At 44.9% G+C, this 19,154-nt stretch overlaps 1 protein-coding gene across 4 annotated transcripts in view; it reads right to left on the reverse strand.

The window, feature by feature from the left end:
* The window catches only part of FRMD4B (FERM domain containing 4B), a 139,090-nt gene that overhangs the window by 14,768 nt on the left and 105,168 nt on the right, over window positions 1-19,154 (reverse strand). For all 4 annotated transcript variants that reach the window (XM_061362076.1, XM_061362073.1, XM_061362075.1 and 1 more), the window contains 4 exons: window positions 13,244-13,327; window positions 11,976-12,041; window positions 10,880-10,937; window positions 9,875-9,961 (listed from right to left, as the gene is read on the reverse strand). In XM_061362076.1, coding sequence (XP_061218060.1) covers window positions 9,875-9,961; window positions 10,880-10,937; window positions 11,976-12,041; window positions 13,244-13,327 — 295 coding nt within the window. The remainder of the gene's footprint in view (window positions 1-9,874; window positions 9,962-10,879; window positions 10,938-11,975; window positions 12,042-13,243; window positions 13,328-19,154) is intronic.

Genomic DNA, 19,154 nt, shown 5'->3' on the forward strand with positions numbered 1-19,154 from the left:
CCCCAGTGTGTACTTCTGGATGGAAACCGCAGATTTCCTGCAAAGTGCCAGCCGGGAGAAGAGATCAAAGCCAACCAGGGCTTGGCAGCTGCACCCGTGGGATCGGGACTGCATAGGAATCGGCTCCTTCTGTGCACCGGCATTAGCACCCTCTGGGGATGATCCATTAGGGGCTGCACATTCCCAGTATGGCTTTGGCAGAGCTGCTCCCGGCCCCCTGACGCAGGTTGCTGCAGCAGCAGCATCTCCTGTCTCCTCTCCAGCAGTTAACAGGGTACTCGGGTGCACACCGAGACCTGTCCAGGAGTCCTCAAGGATGTCACCTGAAGCAGCACACTCTGTAGTTCACAGCTGGCTGCTCTCCAGAGCTACAGCCCACACGGAGGTACCTGAGGTACTTCCACCCAGGCTGAGCAGGCAGGGCCAGCGTGAAGTGGGAGAGCTCGGCTTGCAACATCGCTGATGCATCGAGGCACCCAGGCCATCACAGCAACAGCCTTCAGGGGTGCAGCCACCACACCACAAATCCCAGGACACGCGACATTCCCTCCACCAAAACCCGACACGTCCTGCTCCGATTATGGAAGAGCTTCAAGTTGTGTAAAATATTACCTATGACACGGTGCTGCATTTGAAATAATTAATATAGGTTGTAAATTAAACATAACCCAGTGTGTGTGTTTGCGGGGAAGCCTGGCTCTTCCAGTGGCCTTTTCCCTGTGTTTAGTTAAGGCTTTCCTTTCTAGTACTACCATTTATCATTAGATCCTGCTAAATGAGAAATGTAGCAATGGGAAATGACATTTACTTCAACTAATAAGTCATCTTCTTGAAGATCATGGACTCTGCTGCTTAAGTACGTTTACTTTTGTATCAAAGGCACCCTGCCCAGTCACACTGCTTTCAGAAGTACAACTCTTTGCAACTTGGCATTAAACTTTTCAATAAATACTTTAAATTAAAAATAAAAAAATTAAATTATTTTTTTTAATAAATCACAAAGCAAGCAGCTCACCGTCTGTCAGGACACTGAGCAATAATAGCACCCATGGACCCCCGACACGACCCCATCAGCTCATCCTCCCCGCACAACCCATCCCCGCACTCACCTCCCCACATCACCAGCCCCTTCGGGAAGCATCAAGGTCGACATGAGCAGAGCAGAGCATCCCTCCCGGCCGGCGGACACGGCCGTGCCGGTGCCGCTCCGGCTTCACCTCCCACTGCTGACACACGCCTGACATCACCGCCTCTCCCGGCAGCGGCGCCTCCCGACCCGCCCTTTCCCCGGGATAAAGGGAAAACCCAATGGAGGGGAAGAACAGGAGGGGTTGTACCGAGGGGATGCAGCCCTTCAGCACCCCTTGAGGACTTGGGGGATGCTGAGGTGGGAGCCAGCATGGTGAGGGGGCCGCAGAGGGTGGTTAGCCCCCGAGTCCTCACCCTGCCTGCACTGACTCATGCCGAGAGGCAACAGGTTCGACCAGAAGCATCATGCGTGTTCCCGCTCCCACGCTCGTAAAAGCGATGGGCGTGCTTCAAACATGACCTCTGGAGAAGGAACTGCCTCGCTGCCTCTTATCGGGTTGTGGGTGATGACTCCCCCCATCCCCTGTATCACTTCCTCTGGGTTTTTCCCCTCCGGACGCGCTTGGCATTCCCGAGGGCCTCGGGAGAAGGGGTCACCTGTCTCAAGGGCAGTGGGGTGAACAGGGTCACATCTGGCACGGAATAAAACACTGCTCCCCCACCCCCTTAAGCAGCCTTCTGCCCAGGCTGAGGGATACACCAGCAATCCTGCCATGAGGAGCTGCCTGTGCAAACCCAACACCAGCCCCTGGTGAGATGCATCCGTGATCATCCTTGTTGCTAAGAAGGAAAAACTAACCCCCTTTGCATTTGTAAGAAAAACCTGCATGGAATTGCCTCAGGATGTGGGTAGAGCTTTGCCCCATTTCCTCCCCACCCTGTGAGATCCATCCCAGGCCAAGAAGGAGCTGACAGGCGCCCCAAGCATTTGCAACCAGGTACGTTCAACACAGAGACACGTAGGACAGTGATAACTCCAGCTCCCCCCGATGCTGCTCTGAGGCAGGAGAGATGGGGAAGTGGTGTTTGAAATTCCATACAGAGGGCACATTCTGTTCTTACGGACTTAAAAGTGCCCCATCCTTAAGCTATCCCACTTCAGAACAATTCCTTAGCAATCACCTCCTCTAACAAACCCTCCCGCAGTTGGGTCCTTAAAACAAAAGGCCAATGGACTAGTAATATTTATGTAACTACACTTCAAAATAATGAAGAATTAATGTATTAATGAGTTTCGGCCCAACGTGTCTGTGGATTCATGGAGACAAAAGGAAAATAAGGCTTCAATACAAACACGGGCAAAAGAAAGAGCGTAATAAAGAATAAAGCAGAATAAGCCAAATGAAATTCTATAAACTCCCTCCAATAAAATTCTTCTAAATTGCGGTCAAAAGGCAATACTCAAACTGTCACTGCACTAGAATTTTCCTCCTCCCTTCAAAGGCTCCTTAACCCTTCAAATACTCCTTAGGACATGTTTCTAAATCATTCCTAATTTCAACCTTACCTAAACTACATGCATATTAAAAAGACAATAGAGTTGTAAAAAAAATGAAGTCTGAAGCTGGTTTTTGAGGCTGGAAGAACAATTAGGAATAATTGCAATGTTTTTGTGGAAGTCTGGCAATGTACATACTCTTTAACCAGATGATTAGGTCCACCTGAGCTAATGAATGTTTTCTTAATAGCCTTCCCATCCACTGAGATTGCCGGGTCTTTAAAGGCTCCTGAAGACTCCCACTGAGCATAGCTGGGGCTGTTTGTCTGACTGACTCTATAGGCAGAGTTTGCCCTCGCCAAGGTTTGATTTCTGTATCGTTCTGGACAAGGCAGAGGAGGTGCAAAACTCTCTGATCACACCTCATGAAGTTTTAGCTTCCTCTTTTTCACCTGTGATCCTCCCCAAGATACTACAGAACACTGAGAAAAAAGGTATTGCCCTCCTAACCCTCTTTCCCATACAAAAAGAGCTGTAATTGCAGTCTAACGAGACAAAAAGCAGACACAGACAGCTTAAGCAGTGAGACACCTTAATAAAAGAAGCAGCTGGGTTTTTACCTGGCTGATCTTGCATCCAGTTTTGAATAAAAGGCAAGTTTGTCTGGGCCTGACAGCAGGAAAACGGCCCCATCAGTACTGAAGGCAGGAGCTGGAAGAGCCCCTCCCTTGAGAGGCATGTAAAAGGGCTGCTCAGGGGCCCTCTGCTTAATATTCTTATCAGCCTGGTGCGTTTTGTTTGAAAAACACGTATTTTCTTTTCAAGGGGGTGAAAATCCCCTTAAAAGCTGGCTGCAGGGGCTGTGTGTCCAAGCACTGCTGTAGTACCAGCCTCGGGCACCACACGTGCCAGGGTTGTACCTAGGATGTTTCCAAGGCTGATGGCAAACTCTGACCCAAGAGCTAAATTACCCAGATCTCTGCGTTTCCACCCACTGGGTAAGACTGATGTGGAAGCACAAACCATGCTGCAGCATTCACAGCCTCTCCCTCGGGAAGCACATTCAAAGCACCTCGTGGTACGTGCGGTGCCTGTAAGGAGGTTTGCCAACCAGCACCCCAGGAGCAGGCTGGGAACAGCAATCTCCAGACAAATCTGGCAATTCAGACCAAGGAAACATAAAAGATTCCTGCCCACAGGAATGCACCCCACCCCAATGAAGGAAATTACCACCCTGGCGGCAACACTGGAAGAAGGGCTGTGTTTCAGCCCCTCCGCTGCAGTCTGCAGTCCGGTGTGCTACCTTCAACTGCAATACTATTCTATGATATCATTATTAGTATTAACTTTTATTATTTTTCTTGGTTTTTTTTAATTGCTGTGCCTGCCCATGGAGGGAAGCACTGCAGATGGCAGAAGAGCCAAACTGCCCCACCTGCAGCAACTTTAAGAGAAGGCAGACAGCTCCTACCTGTGCCAGCATAAACTGGCAGAGCTTACCCAGAGGCATCCTTCATCTCTTGCATATTAAGCCAGTCCTCTAAGGAAAACTCTTCAATCACATTTTTTCCTAATTGATTATGCCTGGTTCTCACTAGCATTGGCATTAATGAGACCTTTAAGCACAAAACTGCCTCAAAACATGCATATTTTGGGGCAGGTGACACTCAACTTTCCACATATCTGGAAGGAACTGAATTATAGAGCAGTCTTGTAACAGCTCTGTGTTTATTTTAAGTAATCGTGCAAGCTTAGTAACTTACATCTAAATCAATGCCTTCCACTTGGTGAGAAATAAACACTGTAAAAGAAATCTCTGCCTAATGAGATCCACCTGCTGAGAAGCCTGTACAAATACTGTTGTGTTCTGAACCATTCAGCAAAGCAGGACAGCAAATTTACATTAAGCAAATATTCTCCAAGGGAAAACTTTCAGCATCAGCTCTTAGTATATGTAGAATTCAAAGGAAAATGTCATAATACCTCCTCCAAGCTTAGGAGTGATGTATCCCAACAAAGAGGAAGTCAGGCAAAAATACTAGGAGGTTTGTGTGGATGAACAAGGAGGCCCTGGACAAACTCAAACACAAAAAGGAAGCCTACCAAGGGTGAAAACATGGATGTATTGCTTGGGAAGAATGCACAGAAATTGTCTGAGCAGCCAGGGATCAGGTTAGGAAAGCTAAAGCCCTGATGGAATTAAATCTGGCCAAGGACATCATGGGCAACAGGAAAAGCTGCTATATGTACCTTGCTGATAAAAGGAAGACAAGAGAAAATGGGACCTATCTCCATAAGGAAAGGGGAGACCTGTTTACCTGGGGCATGGAACCTGAAGGTCTATGGGATGAGATGAATCCACAGTTCCAAGGAACTAGTGGAAGAAGTGGGTAAGCCACTATCCATCATACTTGAGACGTCATGGCAGTCCAGTGAAATTCCCACTGACAGGAAAAGGGGAAACACAACCCTCATTTTTAAAAAGGGAAAACAAATGAGACTCAGCAAACTACAGACCAGTCAGTCTCACACTGGTGCCTGGCAAGAGCATGGAGAAGATTCTCCCTGAAACTATACTAAGGCACACTGAAAAAAAGGAGGTGACTAGTGACAGCCAACAGGGCTTCACTAAGGACAAATTGTGCCTGACAAATATAGTAGCCTTTTACACTGGGGTTAGTGTTGGTGGGTAAGGGAAAAGCAACTGATGCCATCTGCCTGGACTAATGACTAATGGACCCATGCTGCATGACATCCTTGTCTCTATACTGGAGAGACATCAATTTAATAGATGAACCACTTGGTGGGTAAGGAACAGCCTGGATGGTTGCTCTCCTCAGAGCCCTCTTTTGTCCAGGAAGCACGTAGAGGTGTTCCTCTCCTATGAAGACAGACTGAGAGAGCTGGGCTTGTTTAGCTTATTCAGAGAAGGCTCTGGGGAGACCTTAGTGCAGCTTTTCAGTACCTGAAGTGGGACAGCAAGAAAGCTTTTACAAAGGCATGTAGGGATAAGCAAGGAGGAATGACTTTAAACTGAACGAGGCAGATTTAGATATTAGGAAGATGCTCTTCCCTGTGAGGGTGGTAAGACACTGGCACAGGGTGCCCAGAGAAGCTGTGGCTGCCCCATCCCTGGCAGTGTTCAAGGCCAGGTTGGACAGGGCTTGGAGCAACCTGCTCTACTGAAAGGTGTCCCTGCCTGTGGCAGAGGGCTCGAAATAGATGACCTTTAAGGTCTGTTCCAACCCAAAACATTCTATGATAAATATTACCCATTTCAAAACTAGTGTACTCTAACAAAAACACTTCTGAGAACATAACGTATTCAAGACAACCAGCAGCAGAATTGAAATCTTTGTAAATTTGAAACAATACCATAGCAAGATAAGTCCTTCTTTTCAGATATTATAGCTCGTTTATTACCAGGGAGTTACCCACAGAAACACAATGAAGTGGGAGAACAATTCCAAAAGCCAGCAAGCTGCCTTCTCAAATTCCCATCCCTCAGAGGATCACCACATGTTGGCTGGATGCAGAATAAACTCAATTCATACCCTAGTACATGCTCCATAAACAAGACGACACACTGTTTATCTCACCCATGAGAAGGATAGCGACAGAGATACAAGGGAGATCCATTGTGTTTTGAAACAACAAATGAAGTCCTGGGACCTGCTTTATGCTTTTCCTAATTGATTCAGAGGAGACTGGGGACAGGATCTTGGCATACCACCCCACAGCAAGCAGGAGGCATTTCTCCAAGCAGAAGGCATCTCTGCATCTGAAGGGAGAATGTTTGCAAAGCAGCAGAACTGCAGGGTTAATCCCAGCTGAAATCTGAACATGGCTTGCCAAACCCAGTCTTTCTTATGCCCTATGAGGATTATAGTCAGCTGTGCTCAGTGTAATCTCCAGCCAGTGCAGAGTCACCACTTTTATCTACATAGAAAAAGACAATTTTCATAAATGACACAAAAAATAATTCTTCATTTTCAGTCTATTCCAGAGGTGGAGCACTATCCTTCCTTTGGTGCCTGTCAGCTCGAAGTCTCAGGTGAGGAGTACACCAAGGGCTTGATTTGCTAGAAACCACTTCCAAAGCAATACAAGCTTTCAGCAGTGACTTACTCCTCCAACCCATCTTGGGTCAACCAGCAAAATATTAATAGCCAGGCTCAGACCTCCCCAGCCAGCTTTGCATGGACAGACAGCCATGGCAGGTTCTCCTGGTCCAACCCTGAGTTAACACACTGTCCTCTCCAACAACACACATTCTCCTATGGATGACTGACAGTACATGCGCAAGCACTGGCAAGGCTGGGCGATACCAATCTGGAGATTGCTTCATCCAGGTCTGTCCTACAAGTTGTTTCCTGTGAAGAGTTCTCAGCCTTGGACTTCACACAACACTGTTGATCCAATAACAAAATCTTGGGATAACCACTGCGCTCCAAGGCTCATATTTAGGTCTCTTTGCCTAAAGACCTACTTCGATAAAGCCGAAAGATTCCACTTTTTGTGGAGGATGGTTTTATTTGTTGGGATTCAGCTGACACTGCATTAATGAGTACAGTTAATTTTATATATATTTTTTATTATTATTATGTTTTAAATCTTATTCTGAATATGGACTTGGCTCTTACCAAATGCCTGTGATGAACACATTAAGCAAATTAGCACTACAGAAAATACACAGGGAGCAAAATAAACCCCCCTGGTGTGAACTCAGCTGAAGCACAGTCACCAATTCCTGCTCAAAGCCTCCCACCTGAACCTCAGCAGCTTTCACACTGCAGCTGGTATCAGAGAGGTTTGCACACCCAGAGATCACTTGTATCTTTAAAATTAGGAAAGACCAGCTTAGCCTCCCTTAGACTTGGGACTCAGCCTTTCCCTTTCATTGTGTTAATCAGCTGCTTGTATATTTAAACATCACTAACTGAAAAAATGCACAATAAGGATGCTCTTTCCCAGATGGCTAGGGATAAACAAACAGCACTTTTGATCCACAGTATAAACACCCGGATAACACCAGCACATGGCAGTTATGAGTTCGGCTTCATCTTGCAAAGCAAAGCAAGAAAATTCTGCTAAATCCAGCAGAAGTTGGCATCTCTGCTCCAAGAGACAGGCATAGTTTACATGCCTACTCCTCTCTTGCCTGCTGCTTTGGAAAAGGATTGTGCTTGCTAAACTCCTCAAGAGATTCAGGCAAGCTATACAGACTCTTCTCTCTCTGAAATGTGTTCTGATACAAAACAACACTACTGGTTAAGGGAAACTTCTGTGTGCTGCATCACTGAAATAAACAGCAGCATCTAACATTTTAACTCCAAAACCAAGTCTGAATGTGGGTGTCTCTCTACACCCAGCATCTGCTTTTCCTCTGAAGGTGATCTGATTCCCATTACTTCTATGGATCATGTCAGAAGTGCCTTTTATATTTCAAACCCTGAAACTCATCTTTTGTATAAAGAAATTGTCTGCATATTTAGCCATACATTACAAGTTGTCATGACTCAGGACAACCCATGGGCTTAAGTAATTTCTGTCCCCTCGTGTTGACACCAGACACGAACCCATAAGGATACTACAGCCATATCCAGACCCACTTTTACAACCACATTACTGGCATTAAACATTCCCTTGGCATTCAGGCTCCTCTCTTCCACCTTTCCTTTTAATCACTATTCCCTATTGTATACTACAGTAAAGCAGACAACTGTTATAATTTCCACTGTAACACTTCCACTGCAGAGGTGAGCTTTGGCTTTTATTTTTTTCTTAAACACAGCCCAATTCAAAGGCAACGCCTTGTCACTAACTGTACAGGGTGTGATTTGGCATCTGGGCCCTGCTGACCTTAAAAACTTCTCTTAATCTGCCTGGTTGATGTTGTAAACTGAAATCCCGCAAGCACAAAAACTGCTTGGTGAAGCAATGCTTCTAGCCAGGCAGGCTGCACTTTGTTGGACAGCACTGATGGTCACAGCTGGACAGCTTGGCTAGAGAACGGTATGTGTTTGACCTGACCAGAAAATATTGTAGATGTTGCCTAAAAGCAGTGCTGAAGAGCAAGAGTACCTCCTTGATGCCTTCATTTGACAATCAATGGCTGCATTAACGTTGACTTGGTTTTCTAGGGTTCCCCTTTTGTCATGTGGAACAGGTGTGGTAAACTGGCTTGGGATGAAACTTTCTGCTTTACTAAACAAAGTAAGGACATATGAGTTCAACCTTGGACACACAGGTATATAAATATACCATAAGGAACCAAGTCATAGCCTGCTCTGGAAAAAAAGATGACCAAGCTGGAAGCATGAAGGGGAATTATTCTTAAGAAGGAAGTTTTCTTAATCTGTGTTTTTTGGCACAAACACGCTAAACAATATCATTTTGGAAATGTAAAATTCCCTGGCAGGAAGCACACACTTCATGTGAACTTCTGCCCAGATCATTCCTGGAGAAGAACAACAGCAAAACCCAAGGTCTTCATCTCCTCACACCTCAGACGTTTCAATGAAGACATGACCAGAAAGAAACCACACAGACCAACAGCGTGGCTCCCACACGTGCAGTCCTGGTTCTTACCCACAGCCAAGTGGGTTAGATAGCACTTCAAATACTTTTAGGGCTCAGCCCTGTCACAGGGAGATGAATGCAGCTACAGGACTGGGCAAGCTCCCAACACATCGTGTGCTTGAGCTGCATGATGGGTTTCCAAGACTGGCAGCAGAAGCCTGTAGGGCTTGCTGATGGGGGCTTTGAGGGAGCCAGCAGTGCAATACAAGACCCTCCGCCCTGTTTAAACAACAAAGGAGGCTGCTGGCAGAGCTCACTCTGAAGGAGAGCAAGGGGGTGGAAAAAGAGAAGAGCAACTTCCAGTATTTGTCATTTTCTCTCAATCCTTCTTACAATTCACTGCATCATGGAAACATACAGTTGCCTAAGCAGGCCTGCAGCTTCCAGCAGTTCCCCTTGTATTTCACAGATATCAGTGGAGCCTTTTATCACTTCACACACAAAAAACACCTATGAAAGCCAAGTGAAAACATTGCTTGAGTACAAGACCTTTAGGTTTGGATTTGCAGAAACCCAGTTGCTTCATACTTTGACAGTTATCCCTGCAGGCTGCCAAAATTCCTGTCCAGACTTTCTTGAGACAAACTCAAGACAACACATAAGCCAAAGCTCCCAAAGGGAGTTTTCACTATCTGTGTGAGGGGACTGCTACTGTCTCAGTGCCAGTGGAATTCTCCTTTAGCCTCCAAACCTTGGTCATTTACTCTGACATGTAACACCATCCCACCTACCCCTCAAAAAATAAATCAGATGAAAAGAACTTACTTTTCTGGGTTCAACTTTGTCTTGTAAGTCGTACTGGCCTATTCCTTTGTAATTTATTCCAAGCCACCACAGGATTCTTCGTTTATCCTGAAAAATGGACATCTACATGAACCAAGAGCTACTTAAGAATGACACAATACAGGATTGCAGCCCATTTCTTTCTGTGACAAGTACAAGTAGGTACAGAACACGGATTGTTTTGCAAACAAATCTATATGGAGTGGATTGCTGGAGTGAATGTGGGAACTTTCTCCCCCTGCCTTCTGAGGCAGAGGTAAGAAACTGGGTGGTGGTTGTGCACAGTGGATGAAAGAAAAGCTACAGTGCTGCTGAAACATTGTGGTGTCACTCATTGCAGGAGTGGCTGTGAGGGGGAAAGGATATGGGACAGAAAAAACCGTGGCCAATGACTGCATCCACTAAATTCAGGCACAGACAGCCACAGGAGCAGAGAACAGCACAAAACATCAGCTTCTTGGGTACCCCAGTCATGGCCATGACTTAAAGAAATGAGACATCATCTCTGCTGAGCTCTTCTGCACAAAGCACTTTGGCCCAGGCTCTGCTCTACAAATGGGAATAAACAGTGTGTTTCCATCAGCCTCCAAAAGTATTTCTCAGCATTTCTCCACTAGTTACCTGCCATTCGAAGTTGTCTTTTCTATACTTTATTTTTTTCCTAATCTTGACTAGAAATGTCTCTGGGGAAACTATTAACTGCTTTGTATCTAGCAGTGTAACCCAGTTTAATTAAGACAAGAATTTAGCTCCTGATAGGATTAGAAAAGGTTTTACAAAGATTCCTTTCCATTTTCTGTAGCACATAATATTTTGCTGCTCTCTGGAAACAATTCTTAAAGAATAATGAAAGGGGAAAATTACAGAGGTTGAAAAATGCAGAGTTTAATACTGACAGAAGGGTACTGAATCATCAAACTATTCCTACAGGAGTGTAATCACAGGCAATAAGCTGAGCAATCACACTATCTATGGGCATTTACTAACCTCTACTTTATAGTAATGAATTCCATATGCTGGCAAAGCTTCCACAACTTTCATGTACCTATAGACAGATTTATAGCGTATCAGATCATTTTCTCTGGAGGGAACAACATCTATTAACATATTTTTTTCACACATACATTCAGGACATGTCATTTACCATTTATCATATTTTGAAGATCTTAATAATTGAAGGCCCAAGTTTTCAGATAAAAACTTAGCATCCTGGCTCAAGGAAAGATGTGATATTTTGGCGCAGCTAAAGCAAATGGAAAATCTCTCATACTGCAAAATATTCATTCTCCTATCAGAAGGTCAAAACCAAAGTAAAGACTCTGAACTTAGCAGATGAGCCTTTTGGGAAATATTGATAGTAAAGACTTGCTCATAATTATTCCATTATGGTGCTCTGGTTGCAATGGACAGGCTCCAAATGAAAGTGTTTACGCAGTTGTACCACTGTTTCATGAGGCAATTCAGTCAACTTTTTCCCTTGTTCCTCTTGAAAGAAGCCCCTGAATTATTGAGGCAGTTACAGGCATCGAGGTACATGAGGGAAACAAGTTGCCTACATTGTAGAACCATGGCTATCACCTCAAACACAGCACACTGCATTTGCCTGTAGGAAGTACAGTAATATTAACAGTGAATTAAAAATAAAGTTGCACAGGCTCTGTATGCATCTTGGGAGACCTTGTTCTTCTGAAAGCCAAATTCTGAACATGTCAACAAACATGCATTTGGTTTTTTACTGGGGCTAAAGTAATACCTGCCCTTAAGAGTTTGGTGTGAAAACTAATTGATAAGCAAGCAGGGTACAGAAAAGAGTCTTCCAACAAAGTAAGGTCCAGATAACTGCTTTTATATTTGAGGTATCTGAAAATGTAAAGAGACAACCTTCACTGCCAGCCTGTGAAAATAAAACTTCAAATAACTTCACTTTGCAATATAACTCAATCAGAAACAAACCCCACAGATGCAAATGGTAAAGCTTGCATGCAGTAATGACCAGAACATCCTGTGCTGGCATTACTCAACAAAAACGAAATAAAGGAAAGTAAAAATATCATCTTGACAAGTTAACAAGTGTCATACTCACTGAACAATGGCTTGTCCTCTGGTCAGACCTTTAATTTGTCTGTAATGCTCGATTACCCTGTCCTCACTGCAAACCAAGCACAAAACCCGATTTAGAGCCTCAGTGACTTTTTCATGTGTGGCAGCATCTGTGGAAGCTCAGGCGCCTGCTCAGCATGCAGAGGAGTGCCTCTCTGCACATTTCACACTCTGCTTTACATTCTGCTTCTTACTGATTTCTTTCCCACCCTTCATTAGGCAGCGTGGAGCTGCCTGGATGACCCCCACCATCCCATGCCACGCTCCAGACTAATTACCAAATCGTTTCAGATCAGCTTGTGCTGCTGCAGATGCTGCTGCAGAATAATGGTTCTAATTGTATAAATCTATTTTCACGTTCTAACAGGCCAAAGCTTCAAAGGCTGGTTAATGCTACCCATGTAAGACAAAAGAAGTTAAATCAGGAATGTTTTCAGTCCTGTGTATTTTCTCCTCTGACACTTTATAAGTGGGAAAAAATACAGATTTGTCAGCAATGACCTTTTTGCATTTTTCCCCTCATATACATCAACATTTTGTTTTAGCAGAATGTGAAATAAAATACGCATTTAAGGGTCAGACACTTGAAAGCAAAGAAAAACCTAGCAGGATTTATTCTATTTATTCTGAAAATCATAAGCAGGTACTGGTACACCGGAAAAATCCACCAGGTACACATCAAACATAAAGAAAATGAAACAAACAAGGGAGTCAAACTTGAACAAAGGGCATTGACTCCAAGGAAACAATGTTGATCCATCCCAAATGCTCTGCTCCTTTATAGGAGGTTTAAGCCACAAAACTGGACCTGCCCTTCTTTTTCCAGCTTTTCCAGCTTATTTTCTCCCCCTGTCCTGTTGGGAAGAGCAGCTGGGTGGGCATGTGGCAGCCAGCCAAGGTCAACCCACCACAGAGGCTCCTCTGTGTGATGGGTGAAGAGCAAGGGGCTCTTTGCAAACCCAGGCTTGGCTGGAGTTCAGATTTCAGCTCTTTCTAACGCATGGTCCTCACATATTCTGATCCGTCAGTTTCTGATCCAGCAATTTAATCTGAGCAAACTTTCAATGAGAGATTTGCATCAGATCTTGCCTAATTTATGACCTAGAAACTGGAAATGCTTGAACACAAGAATTTAACTCCAACTCCTATATTATACAGACTGAAAACTCAACAGAGTTGGCAAATTGTTTACAAGTGATCTTGTCATTACCACTTATAACAATGATTGACATTTTAAATTCAATAGCTCACCAGTAAGTAAGTGATGGATGTTCCTGCAGTGTCTTGGTAGGAAAAACAGGCAGTGTCTTCAAGTCTTTCCTAGTGTTTTCATCACTAAAAACCAAAAATGGCAGTCACTGTTAGTGAATCATGGATGCAATCATAAGCTCCAGCAGAAAGAAAGGGTTGTATTTGCTACCCAGGAACACAGTGCATTGCCCCATATCAGGCTGTCACAGCAATGTAACTCTATAGGCCCTCTCACATGGCAGTGATGTATATGGTGTCATGCAGGCTCCTGTTGTAACTCATTATGCAGACACGTGATGCTCAGGCCACTGAGGCGGAAGCACCATATCAATATTTATTTTCCACACACTCACTCTATTTGCTGAGTGCAGAATGAGCCCTGAAAGGGCTGCAAAAAGAAAAACCTCTGTCCAAAAGCAAGTCTAAAAGTGCTAAATTTTGCTCTATCTTCAGCTAAAATCCTACCGCTAGACAATAACTATCAGGAAGCAGTATGGTACTTGTCAAATCTCAGAGTTTAACACCGATCGGCTACAAAACAAAGTTCATACACTTAAATATATTTTCACTGAAAACAGTTCTCCTGGACTGCTCACTCTACAGAAAGGTTAAATATTTTGGACTCCAGACCCTGCCTGGAATGTAATAAAAGGGGTTGAAGCATGCGACTGCAATTTGTCACCAAAACCCAGCTGAATACTGATGCCTGTAAGGAGGTTTTAAATAAAATGGTTAATGTTTTCTCCTTATATGCTCCATTAATTTATCAGCTGAAACTTGCATGCCTCATTTCTGCAGGATTTCTGCGTGCCTTCGCAGCAGCGCCAGCAAGCACCAACATGACTTTTCTATGTGAAGAATGCACCAGTTACATCCATCAGCACCCGCCTCTACTTCTGCATCCAAGCTTTCCTTGAAGATACTTTCCTGCTTCTAACCTTTGTTTTCATCAGGTTCTACTACAAGAGATTCTATCTGAGCTATATTCCCCTCTTCCCTCAAAATGATCATCCTGTGCATCAGCAGAGTGGACCAGAGCACAGAAACCTGCTCTGTGGGCACCACAGACCAAGCTCTGCAGCAAACCACTGCAACGTTTCCATCCCACATGGCAGATGTCACGTGGAAAGCACAGTAAATGAAAGCTTTTTGTTCCTTGGTGAGCACAGGCTAACCGCTCTGCAAGCTTCTTCCCCAGCCCTGACAATGTGCCTTACCCCTGACTAGGAGGGACCACCTCTGGGGACGAGGAAACAGTTCAATCAACAGCCTATTTATTCTTCCATGTCTTTGATGAAGTTGCCAAGAAGGGGGTCAATTAGCACAAGGAGCTGCTTGCCGGGCCAGCACTCTTCTGCCAGGAATATGCACTTTTCTTTGCACGCTGGCCAGCACCCAAGCACCACAAAGGGGGACAGCTGGGTAGAGAATCAGGATCTCTCCTCCCAACGTTCAAATACAGCCAATGCTCACAAAAGCCGAGGGGCTTTTATTCACCCCTTAAAAGCCCATTTTTAAGGGATCAAACGGCTGCAGGACATCTCAGCTTGCAGGGAGAAAGTAGATTATGAGGGTTTTGCAGGGATGCATGAACATGCAGACATTGCACACCCTCCTGAGGCCCGAGAAACCAGAACAAAACACTCCAAACCCAAAGAAACAGTGCCTGAACAACCTGGCTTGATCTCACAGCTGACTCGTCCTGAAACAGAAGATTTGGCCAAATGACCTACTGAGGTTCCTTCCAAATTCAATCATATACTAACAGGATAATCCATTATTAAAATACACATTTCCTCCTGTTTTTAAGCCTGACTCCTAACTGCAATGGCAGGGAAATACTGCAGAGTAGGAAGGAAGCAATAACAAAATAGTTTATTTTCCAAACAAAAGGGCTGCTCCTTCAGATATAGACTCTCAAATTCACAAAATTAACAATTGGAGGTTTAATGCTGACCTTTAAACCTGTATTTAGAAACCTCACTGCCAGCAAACAACAAATCACCCAGGCAAGGGCTGAAGCACTAAGGAAGCTGATACTGGGAGGCAAAGGCTGAGCTCCAGCAGAGGAGCTGGGTGGGGAGATAGGTGATTCCCAAGCTGTTATGACTACAGCCAGGTGGAGAGGTCCCAAGCTCTCCTTCACCAACCATTATGGGTCCAGTAGCATCCCCCTCACTGATACTGAAGAGGTGCCACGGATCCCAGCATCTGCATCCTACCATGCTCTGAAATGCCACCTTTTGCACAGTTCGTGGCTTCCAGCAGGGCTACTCGCCTTCCCATTTGTTTTTTGGGTCCATTACCTCTGGACATGGTAGAGTAGCAACCTACTTTATCCTTGTCACATGCCAAAATGAGGACATCAGTTTAGCCTGAGCGATGAGCAGTAGCTCATCAGTATGGAAATGTCTACCACTGAGTGTAAACTAAGCACCAGCCAGCCAGCACACCAACCTCCCCAAGGTTTGTGGGCTCTGAGCTAGGGCATACAGTGACCAAAGGGCTGCAATCACGTTTATGCCATGTCACTGGGAACGTCCCACCAGCACTGATGCCAAAGCACAGGCTCTGGTGGAGTTCATTAGCAGGCAAGTGACAACTTACAGCAGAGCTGGACCTTCTCTGTTCTTGTGTCAACCTACAAATACATCCAACTTGTAACAACAGCAGAGCATACACTTCTTTAACAAGGCCAAGCTGGCCATTGGGACTTGCATTGTGAAAGGACCCAACCTCATAGCCTGAGGTTCAGACACACCATCCAATCCATCTGCATCTGGAAAGAGTCTATCAAAATGGACTTATAAGGCCTGAAAGTCTCTGAGAAACCAGACGAGGGATGGGCTTTTTTTCCCTGCATAACTGTAAAATAAAGCATGAAATAATCCTAGAAAAATGTAAAAGTCCTGGGAGAAACAGGGCACAGCTCCTTGCACGCTGCATGCCTTCAGACAGAGCAGGCTGGCACACAGCAGCCCGGATCTGCTGACTGTATGCCTGAGGATTAGCATTTGGGATGATTCATGGCTTCAGGGATAATAAAAGCCTCAAATGGTCCTCCCCTCCTTCCACAGAGTTCATTATCATTTCATCTGCACCGAGGAGCCCAAGCACGTCTCCCCTTGACCTTCAGGATCATTTTCCCAAGCCCTCAGAGACCCAGCCGATCCCCAGGGGTGACAACTCCAGATAGCAGGAGCGACGGTTTGAATTATTACCTGTTCCTGTTTGGTTTCACAGCAGCCACAAGATGACACAGAAATCACAGGGCAGGCAGCCCCGGCTCCAGATGTCCAACCGTCTACACTATCTACCAGGCAAACACACCAGTGTTGTATCTGGCGTGTCCATGGTTGGTTCTCATCAGGGCAGGAGGAGGACTTGGCTGTCAGGTCAGAGAGGCCCACTTGCATTTAATCTGAGCTCTGCTAAGGAGGGGGCTTCTTGACTGGTGGTTCTTGGCGTAATTTCAATGCATTAACTTAAATCACCATAGTCGATGGGAGTGAACTTTTTTTGGCAAAAGGTTTGTTTATTCCCCAGGACAATATGGGAAACTCTCATCTCAACTATTTTTCCAGTATGCAGACAGACCCTTTCCTTCCTATTCCACCCTTTAAATGGGATCTTTATCTCCAGCAGATATCAAGCAGAATTTGGATTGATCTGGGCAATGTAACTGAAAACCTGCATCAGCCCTTCCTCATGTTGAACCTCAGTTTAAGTTCTTGATGCTGTTCATATTTAACTCTCTGTCCCAACATGAACAAATGCTGGGCTAGATGCAGCATGCCCTGCTCATCAGTGCCAGCTCTATGGAGATGGAAGGGCAGCCTGTCTAAAATAACTAAAAGTGGCATATAACCATGTACCATACTATGAATAGCAGCAAATTATAGCAGCAAAGCAGGACCAATCCCACATGCTTCCTACAACTGACATTACAGTGAAATTCTAGGCATCTTGCTAAAACCCCACCAGGAATCTGGGAAGGAACCAAGTCAGATTATTATGGCATGCTCTGCCTAAAGCACATTACTCGAAAGACTTACATATTTATGCTCACAGAAAGTGCACCTCCACAGCTTGTACTAAGTGATACAACACCTCCTGCTAGGCAAAGATGCACAGAGCTTTGCTAACTAGGACCATTTGTCAACGGCTGTCCAGGCTTTTTCCTGCACCCACTGTCACAAACAGCTTCTGCCTGTTGCTAATGCAAGTGTGAGCACTTAGATTAATGAGATTAGCATAAAACATGAAGAGGAACAGACACACCCAGAGCAGCAAGAGCAATATACAGGAGTACAACAGAAAAGCTTATCAGTCCACATCTGTGTAAATATTAACAACCGTATGAAAACAGGACTTCAGACAACTTTTAACTGAGGAAGGTGATGGCAGGTGTGTCTGCCCCTGCTAAACTGAATCGATAACACTTTATAAGGCAGGAATTTATCACTGGGTAAGCGCATTGCATGGTGATTCTCCTCTGTTCTCAAAGCCTACCGACCTCCCATAAATACTTTCTCTTGTGTTATGGGACCATTAGAATAAGTCACTCCTGGGTCTTTCTGAATTTCACTATTTTATATTTGATGCTTCAACTGAATTTTAGACATGCCACAGGTGGAATTTAGAGCAGCTTTGGTTTTAGAAAATACCAACTAACCTCTCCTGTTAACTTGAAAGTTGTTTCATGGCCACCTAACAATCAACAGATGCTTCTAAGAAACATATATGAGATACAAGGAAGAGTGGAACTTCCCAGCTGAAGGATAATACAATTATTACCCTGCACCATGAAGATGCTTCAGAAACTTCCCATTAGGCTTTTTCTTCCTATTCTGTTCAAGATATGTAGAGCTAGCAAAATAAACACACAGAAACAGCACACAATTAGACTAGATACTTGAAAGCTTGACAAGGTAGGTTTTCAGAGGCTGGTCAAGTTACTCAGATGATGTTAGTAATGGTCCTGGTTTCTTAAGAATAACCACTGAATTCCTTTGCTATGCAATTACAAGTATATAACAGTACAAGAACACCCCATATTGCTGGCCACAGCTCAGCCTGGTCCTGAAGTGACTTTCTAAAGTGACCAGACTTAGGGTAGCCTCCATCTCCAAGGTGCTCCCTTCTCCACACAATCACAGATGACAGCCAGCAACACAGCCCACCACACTGCAGCCAGACTGCTGCAGTAGCAGGTGCCTTTACTGTGGGCTTTAGTTTGCTCTAAAATAAACGGAAGGGCAGAGCATGGCAACCTCACACTCCATGGAGGCTGGCCTGCCTTTCAAGGTATCACACCAGGCATGAGGAGAACGCAGCAAAAGGCAACAGAGGAGGAAAAAAATGAGCAGGGTTAAAAGTGCAAGAGAAAACATGGGGGATGGAAGACAGAGCAGGGAATGTACAGGAAGAGCCAACGGATTTAGCAGCTTTTGAGTATGTCAGAGCAGCAGGATCTTGGCAGCAGGATTTTGAAGTGTGCTCTCTGACAAATCCTCTTTTGTGACAAATGCCAGACGTTTCCCATCATTTCCCAACCTTTCAGTTTATGGTCTGGTGGCACATTCAATAAAGTTATTTTTCTACTGAAGGAAAACCAGGATGCAGAAAGGCCACGAACAAAGGGCTCCCACTGGCACGGGACAGCCAGAGCTGAACCTTAACCCGCAGCCAACAGGGAGCATTGCCTGGGCCATGGCTGCAAAGTCTGCCTCTTGAATACCAGGTAGGAACCACCTGTTCAGAAAGGTATTTGAAGGAGCATTTCTAAGAGCCTTCCAAACCCTGTACGTGAAAAGGACCATGACAAGCAGTGCGGATGGCTTTTTCAACACCAGGCTTCTTGTGTTTCTAAGCTGTGGCATGCTATGTGCTTCGAACGCTGTGCTTTAGT

Source organism: Neopsephotus bourkii, unplaced genomic scaffold (assembly GCF_033783945.1).
Source record: "Neopsephotus bourkii isolate Nb327-2 ecotype Australia unplaced genomic scaffold, CSIRO-AGI_Nbou_v1 NB_1080, whole genome shotgun sequence".
NCBI lineage: Eukaryota > Metazoa > Chordata > Aves > Psittaciformes > Psittacidae > Neopsephotus > Neopsephotus bourkii.